A 13,844-nucleotide genomic window follows, 5' to 3' on the forward strand; every position below is an offset into this window, starting at 1 on the left:
TCCAAGCTGTCAAAAGCAACACTAGCTCTTTTCCGCACGTGTGTGTTTTAAAGCCACTAAAGCAGGCCAAACCGAGTTTTTTGTCTGTTTGGCATCAAAATAAGGGAATGGAGAGGGGAATTGGGGCAACGGCCTGGTATTAAGTTCCTGTCCTTGGTTTATTAAGATGGCCACCTTGCAAGATCTGTTCTTAGCCTCCCGGGAAATAAAATCATAAAGAACAAGTATAAGAAGAAGAGCCATGCAGGATCAGACCAGCCCCTGGTTTCCAATAGTGGCTAATCAGATGCTGCAGGGAAGCAGAGCGTGCCTCCCCCGGCAACTAGAACATAAGAAAAGCCCCGCTGGATCAGACCATTGGCCCATCTAGTCCAGCATGCTGTCTCACACAGTAGCCAACCAGTTACTCTGAGGGACCAACAACAGGGCACGGAAGCCCTGATATTGCCTCCTGGCACAGCTACTCAGAGATTTAATGTCTCTGAATGAGGAGGTTCACTTTAGTAACCAAGGACAGAATTATCCTCCATGAATCTATATAATCCCCTTTTAAAGCTGTCTATGCCTGTAGTCATCACTACACCCTCTGGCAGTGAATTCTGTATTTTAATCGCCTGCTGCGTAAAGTATTTCTTTTTGTCCGTCCTGAATGTAACGCCCATCAGCTTCATTAGATGCCCGTGAGTTCTTGGGAAAGGGGAAAAAGTTCTCTCTGTCCACTCTCTCTACACTGTGCATAATTTAATAAACTTCTATCATGGTGTCCCCTTTAGTCATCTCTTTTCTAAGCAGAAAAGTCCTAGACTCTTCAGGTTTTCCTCATAGGAAAGATATTCCAACCCCAATCATTTCGATTGCCTTCTGTATTTTTCTAGCTCTGCAATGTCCCTTTTGAGATACAGTGATCAGAATTGCACATGGTATTCCAAATTAGGCCACACCAGAGGTCTATACATAGGCATTATAATATTGCAGTTTGAATTTCAATCCCTTTCCTAACAATCCCCAGCACAGAGGTTGCTGTTTTCCCTGCTGTAAAAGGGAGGGGTGGCAAACCCCGTTATAACCTGGTATGCTAGGAAGGACAAGCCCACGGCAAATAGCCACTTATGTGGCTATGTATATATATATATATATCTATGTATGTCTTATGGAATCAGACTAACGGTCCATCTAGTAAAGCATCCTGTTTCTCAGAGTGGCCAACCAGGTGCCCTAGAATGACTCCAAATCAGCAGCTCAGAGGCTAAAGCCACCCTCTTTGGTTGCTCCCCAGCATACGGCATTAACAGGGACATTGCCTCAGAACACAAAGGCTCCATTTGATATCATAGCTAATGGCCATTGATGCATATACCCCACATGACTTTGCCTAGCCCCCTTTTAAAGCCATATAAACTCGTGGCCATCACTACACCTTCTTGCAGGGAGTTCTATGAAGTTCATTACGTGTCATCTTAACAAGCATTTTCTTATTGTCTGTCTTGATTCTACTACCCATCAAACTTCATTGGCTGTTTCTCGGCTCCTACTTTTTTGGAGGAGGAAGAAAATTTCTCTCTATCTGCTTCTCCACACTATGCATCCTTGTATAAGGATGCCCTGAAATGGCTCCTTTTGGCCATCCCCCTTGACTAAGCACCCTAACCCAACGGCTTCAAACTAGATTGTGGGCAGCAGCTGGCACTAATGAAATTAGTTCATCGCTGGGAATTTAACTGGAGGAAATTGGGCATGGGAGAAAGCATGGCTTCAGCCTTGGAGCACTGCTAGAACCCTAAGCCGACAATGCCAGCACTGCTAGAACCCTAGGCCTTTCTTGAGCGCTTCTTTTTTCCATGTGAGTACACAGATACACTCAGTATCTGCAGGGAAATCCTCAATGTGCAACTCCAACGTGCCAGATTCAACTGACCGAGCACTGTCAAGGCAACAGCAGCGAAAACTTGCTGCAAGGGAGCACAGGCAGGGACTCACCATTCTGGCTGAGCTGGGTCTGGATCTGCAGAGGAGGATTGGGTGCTTCCGGCTCCATGTACCAGGTAGTTTCTTCCAACCGTGATCTTCTCCTGGAGGGGACGAGAGAGGAAAGTGTTTATCATCCATTCAGAGATATTGCACATCTCTTTCCCACTTGCATGGATGATGAGGAGAATCCCTGGCCTTGCGCAGATTATTCATGCTCACCAGTGCCACAGCATACCTTTCCTTTTCTGCTTACCCTCAACAGGAGTGTTGGGAGCCATCCTGGGGAAGCTCCACGGGGGCATACCTTGAGAACCCGGAAATGTTCCTGCCCAGCTTATTCACCCTATTCAATGTTTCCCTTAGGAACTGATGTCCTGGGAAAGTATGGAGGGGCTGTGTGGCTCACTGACAGAGCCTCTGCTTTGCATGTAGAAGGTCCCAGGTTCAATTCCTGGCCTCTCCAGTTAAAAGGATCATATAACAGGTGATGTGGAAGGCCTCTGCCTGAGATCCTGGAGAACTGCTGCCAGTCAGAGTAAAAAAAACTGACCTTGATAGATCAATGATCTAACTTAGGAAAAAGCAGCTTCATCTGTTCTCGTTTTAGGTTTCCTTCCCATCTCAGTGAAGTGACCAGGAATTCGAATGTCCAGGGGTTCTAACCCCCCTTCCCCGCAAGCCTCCTTGCTCCCAAGAAGCCAGAAATTTGGTCATTACTCCTCTCTTTCTGACTTAATTTCCAAAAATGGGGTGAGTGATGCTATGCTTCAAAGTCAGTTTGGAAGCCATGCCCTGGAAGACCTGACCTCAAATAGGTGGGTGGGGAAGGAAGTTATGTTGGCTCAAGAGTGAGGGAAATACCCTTTGCATATGCTCAAAGGAACACTTCTGTATCATCATCTCACCGATTTCTGCACTGAGTCCCCCTGTTCTGACTCCACGGCACAAGCAGACAAGGCAAACGAACAAGACAGACTCACCCTCCTGCTCTTCTTGCTAGAACTAAATCCCTGCAGCATTTGTTCAAAGTGAAGTCCAGAAACAAAATGGCTACAAAACGTCCAACCCCACCCTAAATATACCAACCTACTTTCAAAGTGGGGACAAGAATACGGTTGCCATTTGGCACAAGACCATCTCAACTGTTCTCTGCTGCAAAGGGGCATAATTGAAAATTAGCAGGACAGACAAGCAATAGTGGGGAGGGACAGAGAAAGGGTGCCCCCTACCTTCCGTTCTGTGTAGTGCTCTCCCATGGTTTTGGGGAATTGGGGCTCTTGGTACGGCCGTTCCAGGTCTCCTCCCCTCGACGTGGTGATTGGCGCCCCCAATTCTGATCATTTTCACTTGGGTCCACTGTGTGGGAAAGGGGGATGTGCATCAAATGGCATGTCTACACATCAAACTAAATGGTGCATTTAACGCGAATTGCTTAACGCACAAAATCAGCAGCTGAAGCTTATCATGGTATGGAGATAAATAACACCAACTGGTAAATAACATCCCCTTAAGCTTCTATTAAAGAGGCAGGACATTTTTTCCTCAAACGGGCAGCCCAATTTAAGACTTTTGTTTGTTTTCCAAGTGCAGCTGCTGGGAATACTTTTTCAAGGAAGAGACCAGTGCAGGGGAAAGGGTCCTTAACTCTTTTGTTCCTTGCTCTTTGCCCCACTGAAAAAGTCACCACCCTCAAGTCACTTTTATCCCTGCTGGGGAAAATGCATTGGGTACCTGTATTATTTCATCCAGCAAGGATTACAAGAAGCTGAGGGTTGGGGGTGCCTTTTATAATCTGGAAAAATGCAGGGGAGAAAAATGGCTCCTCCCTCCTCCCTGGCACAAAGGTCCCCTTTGAAAAAACAGCCCCAGAGGTTGCATTTGGAAAATGAAAGAAAAGTCTTTCCGAATTCTCTTGGAAGAAAATGTAACATTTTTAGCCTTAGTTGCAAAAGGCTTAGTTTAGCCTTAGTTGCAAAAGGCTTAGTTTAGCCTTAGTAGCCTTAGGTCTCCACCCATGACACCAGCTTATTTTTGGCCAACCGGAAAAGTGCAAACGGCTATGTTAATTTGCAGTTCCATGAACCTATGTTGCAACTTTCCTCAGTGATGACATCAATATGAGCAACAGTCAGAACATTGCAAAATTTGCTATTTCCATGCAAATCACTTTTTTCTATATTGGGAGAGCTGAATCAAGATTTCTGTGGCATAGCAACATTTCAGTTGATACTATTCAAATGAACTCTTACATCTCACTGGCTGGTGAAGAAGACTTTAGATTGTCCCAATTCAGGTCCTGTACGAAGCTATTCCATTGGCCCACATTCTATCGCTGACCCTCTTCCCTCCAGCTGTTAGAATATTTGTGAACATCTCAGGACATTGCGACAGTTCAGCCTACAGCTGGTGTCCAACTCACATTCCTGCATTCATCCCTGAGAAGCATTACGAATTCTCATGGCCTTTCGCCCTCATTCATGTGGTCATTTCAAAACAGATCTCCTTAACAGCAGGTAATTTTTATGTCAGAGATTCATCTTTTAATTAATTCCTCCTATAGCAGGTATAGTATATTAAGATAAGAAAAGGAAGTGGGACCACATGCAACTTACTGCAATGTCACTATCTAACTCTCAGGGCACTCCTGATTCTAACCTCAGAAAAAAACACAAGAGCCCTGCAGACTGCAGTGTCCAGCATCTCGTCTCGGCCAGTGGCCAACAACAGGGCATAGAATACCTCTCCACTCCCACCCACCACAGGTCCAAATAAATGTCACTCACATTGGATAGCTCGGAATCGGGGAAAAGTGGGGGAGCCACCAGTTCCCACCTCAAAGAAGTCCTTTCTCTTGTCCAAACCAGGGGAAGCCTGTACTGTGATGCGGTGCTTAAAATCTGAGAGAAGGGAGGAGAGAGGAAAACACATTATGGTCCAGTCATGGCCCCCTGGCCCAAAGGGGAATGGAGAAGGAAGGGGGGGGGAAATATATCCAGAAAAGCACTGCCACAACATAGTGAAATGCCAACTTTCAGCTCACCCCCAACTGAACACACAACCACAATCTTTCCCCTGCCAGGGCCGTACCGAGGGGCATGCTGATGCGCTCGCCATCCCTCCCTTTCAGCTTGTTCCTCTTGAAGGTCCCCTTCCGCTTCTTCACATGGGGCCGTTCCCGGTTCATCTGCTGAATGAGGAGGCTCAGCTCGCGCTCAAAGACCTCCAGTTCCCACTGGGCCAACTCGTGCTCCCGCTGGCGCAGAAACTCCTCCTGGGACTTTTGCTTCAGGGCTGCCTGCTTCAGCTCCTCCTCACGGCTCAACAGCTCCTGAGTAGAACAGGGGAAGGGGCGCACATCAGGACCTGGGCAACCAGAGAAGAAGCTGGGCCCTGAGACCCTGGGGCTGGCGGTACCTCGTTTCTGAAATGAGTGGTATTGGGCCTGGAGGTCCCACCTGCTGACTTGGAACACCTTTTTCTGGTCCTCAGAATGTCCTGTCTGTTCAACCCTCACTGCCCATATCACATAACTCCTTCCGTCTGCATGCCCCATGCAAGATTTTAGCCCCAGCCAAAGTGATCTTCTGCTTTCTGTTAGTGAAGCTGTGCTGCCCATCAGCATTGTGTGGTTAGTTTTGTCACCCAGATCAGGTTCAATGTTTATGAATATTCCATGACACTGCAATAACTGTAGAGGGGGCAAGAGTCTCAGTGGGAGACAATACTGTTTTTTTTTAACCTATTCTATCTATCTATAAAAAATATGACACATGCATGGTTGTAAACTTGGGAATGAGGGTTCATCACAGTATTTCCTATTGTGTTGTACTGACAGAGCAGGTAAAGTACTTTAGTTCCCTTTTCTCCTCTATGGAGCATGGTTTAGTAGTAGGAAGAGGCAGCCGGTCCGATACTATTCTCTCTTCCTCACCTTCTCCTTGGCACGCAGCTCATCAAACATGTCCTGGATCTCAACTTTCCAGTCATCCTGCATAGAGTGGAAGGACTCCGGGGGCATGTCATGGAGAACTTGAGCCTCCAGCACCATCAGCTGGGACAGGATGGATGCAAAGCTGGGCCGCCGATGCGGGTCCTGTTCCCAGCACTCTGGTGAGAAGGGAGAAACAGAATGCAAAGAAGTGTCAAAGCCAGTGGGTGGAACCATCAGCTTCTCTGCTGTCTCTCCTTCTGCAGCTTTGGAGCCCTTCTCTTTGACTGGCTGGCTGCTATTTATTTGGTACCCAGTGGGAGCTAGGCACTGTACAGAACACAGATATGATACTTTAGACAGCTTAAGGTCAGCAAAAGATAGAGAGGTTAGACACACATTTTTCTGGGTCTAATCCTCCTCTGTTTTTTTACTTTACTATTTTATTCATAGGAGAATATTCACTATTTTATTCATTGCCTGGTGACATCTATGTTATCTATCTACTCATTTTTATACCATCTTTTCTCTAAGGAGCTCAAGGTAGTGTGCATGATTCTCTCTCACTCATTTGGTCCTCACAACAAAGTCTAATGTCAGTCCTAGAATTGCTTATGTTCTGTTCCAGCATTTCTTCAACTCTGTACTGGATTCTTGCTAATGCTATGTCTTTGTAAATTTGTATTTATTAACTCTATGCAGGGCTTTTTTTCAGCTGGAACGCGGGGGAACGGAGTTCCGGAACCTCTTGAAAATGGTCACATGGCTGGTGGCCCCGCCCCCCTGATCTCCAGACAGAGGGGAGTTTAGATTGCCCTACGCGCTGCTCAGCGGTGCAGAGGGCAATCTAAACTCCCCTCTGTCTGGAGATCAGGGGGTGGGACCACCAGCTATGTGACCATTTTCTCCAAGGGCAACCCACTGAGTTCCATCACCTCTTTTCCCAGAAAAAAAGCCCTGACTGTATGGCATTGCTTACGGAAATGTCCTTGATCATGATTTTACTAATCTCACACTGTGTAATCCGCCTTGAGTCTCAGTGACAAAGTTGGACTATAAATGACATAAATAATAAAATAAATAAAACAACCCTGCAAAGTATATGGAGAGTGAGTGACTGGCCAGGGTCACCCAGTAAGCTTCAACCTCTAATCTGACACTGTAACCACTACACCACACTAGTTCTCAAACTTGAACACTTGAAGGATTCACAACTGAAGTTATATCCTATGAATTCAATGTACACTGGAATTCAGACACGTCTCTCTCAAATCAGGACTGGCCCAAGATGGTAGTGCTTTTTGGATGATCCGTTCCACCATGCGTAGGGGTGAAGTGGCATGTGTGGTCCTCCCAGTACAATCACCATTTTGTCTGAAAGGGGCAACGGATGGATTTTCAGTCTCAGAACATGTGTATCAGAATCTTGTTTTTCCCAGGGTCTGCCATGCATGTACCAAGGCTGAAAATCCACCTGTTGTGCCTTTCAGACAAAATGGGGATCTCACATTCCGAGAGGAGCGTAGGTAATGCGTGCTCCTGAGATTTGTGATTGATGGGCTTCCCGTTACTGTGACTGAAAAGACTTTTGTGGCTGCTGTCTTAAGCATGGTATGATCCTGAGAGGCGCACCATGCTGCAGGGGATGCTGAGTATTGCCAAGAGGGGGAAGGCCTGGGCGGGGCTACAGAAAGTGTGAAAAAAACCTTCCTTGATTTATGAGGTGTTTTCACCTGTGGGGACAATGGGGTGGAACAGGGCACCATAAAGCCCAAGAAAATTCTCCACATTCAACTAAGACCGGATCAGGGCAGGTCTACCTGCCGGAGTTTGTGTCTGTATTTGTAAACAATACATTTTTGTTGTGTCTATTTAAAGATGCAGAGGAAAGCAGAGGCACCAACAGAGACACAGTTTGGTGTAATGGTTAAGTACGGCAGGACTCTAATCTGGAGAACGAGGTTTGATTCCCCACTCCTCCGCTTGAAGCCAGCTGGGTGACCTTGGGTCAGTCTCAGCTCTCTCGGAGCTCTCTCAGCCCCACCCATCTCACAGGGTGATTATTGTTGTGGGGATAATAATGGCATACTTTGTAAACCACTCTGAGTGGGCATTAAGTTGTCCTGAAGGGTGGTATATAAATCAAATGCTGTTATTATTATCATTAATAAAATGAGTTACCCCAGCCAGATCTAGAGTACCATCACTATTTTTCACAGGGCCCCCAAGAGATTCTCCTGAAGACAACTTTTGTTTAAAAAAGGATCTGGACAGTTCACTGAGGCTGTTGCCAGGAAATAGCGTTTTAGAAAAAAGGAACCGGGGCTTAGGCCTACGTAGAAGCCCAGACGTCTTAGGCTTACACAGAAGCTGCATCTCCTTAACATGCAACGTATGGAGACAAGAGCTTGGTAAAGTGGTCGGAGTGTCAGATTAGAATTTGAGGGTCCCAGGCTGAAATCCCCACTCTGTTGTGAAGCTTGCAGGGTGATCTTTGGCCAGTCACTCTCTTTCAGCCTATCCTACCTTATAGGGTTGTCGTGAAGGTAAAATGGAGGGGAGGGGAAAAGATGTAGGCCACCCTGAGCTTCTTGGAGGAGGGGAGAGATAAAAATGTACAAAATAATTATAATAAGCAGCAGCATCTCAGTAGTGAGCAAAAGACAACCTATACATGCTCAGAGGTACTATGATTTATTACATGACTTTGTGTCTGCATTTTTCTTTTTAACAGAACCATAGCCTGAAAGGGTTAAATCTAAATGGGTGTGGTTAATGGAAGAGTAGGGGATCAACTGCTGAAAAGTCTGCCCACGACTTCAGATCAACTGCAGGGACCCTAGTCTTCCTGCACTCACCCTCAATAGCATGACGCATGGTCAGAACTGTATTGTGGTGGTGAGGCTTGGATCTCCTTCTGCACAACTTCTTGGTTGGTACAGGACTGTAAAGAGTAGTTAGACCCCTGGTCCATTTAGTCCAGCATCCTGTTTAACTCCAGGGCGTTTGATTCGCCACTGTAAGGTGCAGAAGCAAGACACAGAGTTCAAAGCCTCCTCTTGTTGCTGACCCCCCAAGCAAATGGTATTCAGAGGTATTCTGCCTCTGAAAGTGGAGCATTTAGTCATCAGAGCTTGACAGCTTTTGGCGGAATAGTCCTCTAGAAAGTTGTCTGATCCCCTTTGTGAAGCCAGCTGAGTTGGCACCCATCACTACAATGAGTTCCACAAGTTAACGGCACATTGTATGAAGTACTTTTTTGTACCTGTTGTGGTCTTTATGGTTTTTAGGCATTAAATGAAAAGCTTTCTACACATTCAGTTTTTTTGTGCAGAGGTTGCTGATGTTGTACATTTCTTTTTTGTTGTTGCTTTTTGCATTTTAGGGATACACATTCATATCTGTGTGTGCACATTCCCCCCTTTACTGCTGTAATAATTACTAGCTTTTTATTAAGTCCTGGATATTGATCTTGCTGCTGGTTCTGGTGACTGTTATCAATTACTGATCAAGTACTGCAATTTAAATTCTGGATTTTACTTTTCTTTATTTGTTTACTTATTTTAATTAATTAATTAATTAATATTACTATATATTTATTTACTATATATACAAATTTTGTTAGTCTTATAGGTGCTACTGTTCTCTTGCTCTTTTCTACATATACATATTCTACCTTTCTGCCTAATCAGGGGCCACCAATTTAAAACAAAACATTATAAAACACATCATACAACCAATTAAAACACAAAATAAAATACACATATAAAAACACAAAACCAACAATTAAAAAACTGGGCAGGGAAGAGGGGATCATTGAGGGAACATCGGATGGAACAATTCCCCCACTGGCAGAAGACAGTGATTGAAGTGGACAGACGAAAATCCCTGGGGAGGGAATTCCACAGTCTTGGTGCTACAACCAAAAAGGCCCTTTCTTGGATTACCACCTGCCTAACCTCAGCCAACAGGAGCTCCCAAAGCAGGTCTTGGAAAATGAACACAGGGGTCAGGTAGGCTTGTATGGGAGTAGCAGTCCTAAGCCATATAGAGCTTTAAAAGGTCAACAGCACCCTGAATTGTGCCCAGAATCAAACTGGGAGCCAAAGTAGATGGGCCAAGAGTGGAATGATAGGCTCCCTTCAACCAGATGCCTTGGAATATATTGATAGAAAGTTATGCGGGATACAGATCTCTTAATAAAGATCAGTCTAAATAAATGGACTGGGAGAGAGTTCAGTAATAATGGGGGGGGGAAGCAAGGGAGGTCCACCAAATGTTCACAGAAGAGGCAAGCGCAAAGTCGAGCGCAGCCTTGTGAACAGAGACTTTAGGAGTGGCAAGGCAGAGAGCACAATGCAGGGTTACTGGTGTGGAATCAGTGAGATGGGGAGGGCTGCCAGCAGGTGGACAGATGCTATATAACACAGAGAGTAAGGGGTAAGCTAAGGGGGGAGGTTTGTAGCAGCCACTGACTGAGCTTGTGCGGATATCACAGAGGGAAGGGGCAGACAGCAGAGGCTTGGCCTCCTTTTGGCTGAGAGGACAGAAGGGCAGGGCAGGCAGCAGGGACAGGGGAATGAGAATGCAGATGGGCCTAAATGCATTATACAATGTTTGACCAGACATAGGCTGGGGATTTGTGTGTTGAGACTTAAATTCCCAGGTGTGTGGGGGCCCAGTTCCAATCGGGACCATGATGCACAGGGACAGGGGGGTTTAAATAGCCCTTCCTGTGCTGTTTTCTTGTCCTGAAATGACTTGAGAGAACTGCTATTGGCCCTGCCAGGAAAACTTATGTGTATATGGATATATGAATACAATGGGCAAATAATGGATCGCCTCTGCCACGGCAGTTTCAGACTGGGAAACTGATGCTGGAGTGGAAGGCGTAAACCTCTTTTCTCCATGGCCTTGATGTAAGTCAGTGCCTGGGAGTTAATTTTCAGCATGGAATTCCCAGCACAAGCCAGGTCAATAGAATCTAGGATGGACTCGTAAACAATATGTCATGTAACTACTCTAAGAGGAGAGATGTATAGGCTCACAGACAATGATCCAAAAGATATCACCTAAAGCATTGGCGGCAGGGCCTCTTGTAACAAGTGACTATTTAAAGTCAAATTTAAAAGGAAAGCCTTGATTAAAATAATAAAAATGTGTGCAGAAATGTACGATTTATTTATTTAGAGAATGTATATGCTACCTCTCCAAGGACCTGTTTGGGACAGCTGGAAAAATGTTGATGTATTTAAGGATATTTACAATTATAATAAAGAACGTTCAAGTGCATACATGCTTATAATTTAAAATACTATTATTGTTTTCAACCAGGCCTCACAGGAAGTCACAATGCTGATCTGCGTTGGACTTGCGGGTTCCACTAAACAGTCTCACGACAGTCTATTTGCTCTCCCACTGTCTTCCTCTCTCAGGAAAGCCCAGCTCTGCTCTCAGAACAGTCCCAAGTCTTGCCTTCTTCCTTGGTCCTCTTACCTGCCATGAGGCGTGCAAAGGGTTCTGGGCAGGTGGATGGAATAGGTAGTGTCAGCTTGTTCACGGCAACTCCGTAAGCCACAGCGAGCCCATCAATGCCCCGATATGGGACTTCCCCCGTAAGAAGCTCCCAAAGAAGGACCCCGTAACTAGAAGAAAAGGGACATACAAGAGAGGTCATGAAACAGCAACGTGCAGAGGGGTTGCCTGGGACCCCTTCTCCTTGCTTAATGGGACGCTCACCCTTATTCAGGCAAAATCCAGTCATGTTGACTCCTAGACTACCCCCCTCCGAGGGCTGAACAAGATCCTGGGCCTACTTATTTTGTGGGATCACAGATTCTAGAGAATAAAAAAGGCACTTAGGAATTAAAACACATCTTTTTTGCACTGTAGACAAGGGATGGTTGAGAATTCTGGCACAGGATAGTGGATGAAACCGCAACATGACTGCCCCAGGAGGCGAAGCCAACCACAAAACAGCTGCTGCAGGAGGCACAACCAACCACACAGGAAGCTCAACTACTGGGAGGGGGGGGGGAATTGAAAAAACACACCGTGAAAGAGGAATGAGAGATAATAAAACCAACTCTGGTGGCAGCTGCTGCTGAAAAGAAGTTATTTTAATTTGCACAGCCAACCAGATCTCCAATGGCCAATCAGAAGCCCTGCTGGGCCCCATCTGGCACCACCCACTTTCTAAAAACACCTGGCGGGTGCCAGGAAATGTGTCGGTGGGCAGCATGGTATCCATGAGCACCATGTTGGGGACCCCTGCTATAGACAACAGCTGAGATCAAGCGTGATGGATCATTCCATTCTTCCTTATTTTGTGAAATACCCACCATCAGTAACCCAAAGCTTTTTGGTCATTTGGGAACCAGCCTCGTCTCTTGCACACACAACACACACACACCCTCTCTCTCATATGTATAAAAGTGTGGTTGTTTCTTCAATTCACCCACTGAAGAATTCCGTAACTCTTGGAAGCTTTTCATTATGAGCAGCAGCGGGAAGGAGGGGGCAGTCTCAGACACATGGTACTCATGTGGGAACTGGGGGCTCTGTTTTGGTGTGAGGGGCAGCTTGCCTTTCCCTGCCCACTTGGCATTCTATGGTCCCCAAACAGGTGGCCATGCCTGGGTCGGGGCCCCTCTCTCACCTCCAGATGTCGCTGCCCCGGGAGAAAGTGGAGCTTTTAATGACTTCGGGTGCCATCCAGGCATAGGTGCCCGCTGTGCTCATCTTGGTTGTCTTGTGCCACTCACGGGCCAGTCCAAAATCTGTAATCTTCAGGGTCTTCCCACTCACATCTCCATTGTCCACACATTCAGCCAGGAGGACTGGAAGAGAAAAAAAGACAAATCAGCAGTCACGGTATTTGGTAGAACCAGGGAAAGGGGCTTGGAAGTCCAAGAACGAGCAACATGAAATTACTAGAACAGTTCCTGAGACCTTTGTTCTCTCCATCTCTTGAGAAGCCAGGACCTCAAGCCAAGAATCCTGGCTTGCTGGGGAATGGATGGGGGAGCTGCTGTTTAGCTGTAAGGCTGCCATCAAATATCACAACTACCTAGAGTTAGTACCGAGTCACTGTCCATCACAAGGGAAAGGAGAAGAGGACTGAAATCAGAGATGCATGCAAGACTGCACATGTTTAATTAAACGCAGCTCTACTGAACATCTGAATGCAACCTGTCGCTAAGGCTCAGTTCTTGCGAATAGCAAACAGAAAAATCACTAGAGCAATGCAGCATTTTTGTTTATTTCCATATGGAGATTTTGCTTGATTTAGCATTCAAACTGGAGTGGGTTTTGGGGGGGGGCAGGGGGGAAGCATCCACATGACATTCGCCTAATTGTCCACTTTCTTGGCTTTACCCTGCTTTACACCGACCTTTACCAAACCTGAATGCTTTGACATGCAGACAATTCTGTGTAGCTCTCATTGCTGTTGTGAACGTAGAGGCAGTCATGCTGGCAGGAGCATCCATGTGGCAGTAGAGCACAGCAGTAAGGAAGCCAAAGTGGAGCAGAATATCTACGTAGAATTGTGGGCTAGTTTGATACAATCTTTTTGGCAAGTGATATTCAAAGTGTGTTTGTGTGCTGTTTGAATGAGAAGTTGTGAATTTTTGAAGAATAACTGCTAGACTACTATAGCATTATAACGATGGAGTGCGATGTCCTACTAGTTCCTCTGAATATCTAACTTTCATTTCTTTTAAAAAGCAAGTCTGTAGCCTTTTCATTGCAGAGATATAAACTGAAAAGTGTACCCTTACACCTCTGCAACAAAAATGTCTAAAAAGTTTTTTTTAAAGAAGACAAACCTAGAATTTAGAGGAAGAAGTACATTGTGAGAATAGATCATTATAACATTACAGCAATCCAGCATTTACCTTTCTAAAAAAAGCCTCAAGGAAATCCCTTCAATGGTCAGGGTGAGGGG

The 13,844-nt window shown here is 45.8% G+C and overlaps 1 protein-coding gene across 1 annotated transcript in view; it reads right to left on the reverse strand.

Annotated features, from left to right (window-relative positions):
- The window catches only part of MAP3K11 (mitogen-activated protein kinase kinase kinase 11), a 35,554-nt gene that overhangs the window by 4,331 nt on the left and 17,379 nt on the right, over nucleotides 1-13,844 (reverse strand). Inside the window, 7 exon segments of the mRNA XM_054990475.1 lie at nucleotides 1,978-2,069; nucleotides 3,198-3,324; nucleotides 4,752-4,865; nucleotides 5,056-5,296; nucleotides 5,900-6,075; nucleotides 11,393-11,541; nucleotides 12,555-12,735. Coding sequence (XP_054846450.1) covers nucleotides 1,978-2,069; nucleotides 3,198-3,324; nucleotides 4,752-4,865; nucleotides 5,056-5,296; nucleotides 5,900-6,075; nucleotides 11,393-11,541; nucleotides 12,555-12,735 — 1,080 coding nt within the window.

Source organism: Eublepharis macularius, chromosome 1 (genome assembly GCF_028583425.1).
Source record: "Eublepharis macularius isolate TG4126 chromosome 1, MPM_Emac_v1.0, whole genome shotgun sequence".
Taxonomy (NCBI): Eukaryota; Metazoa; Chordata; class Lepidosauria; order Squamata; family Eublepharidae; genus Eublepharis; species Eublepharis macularius.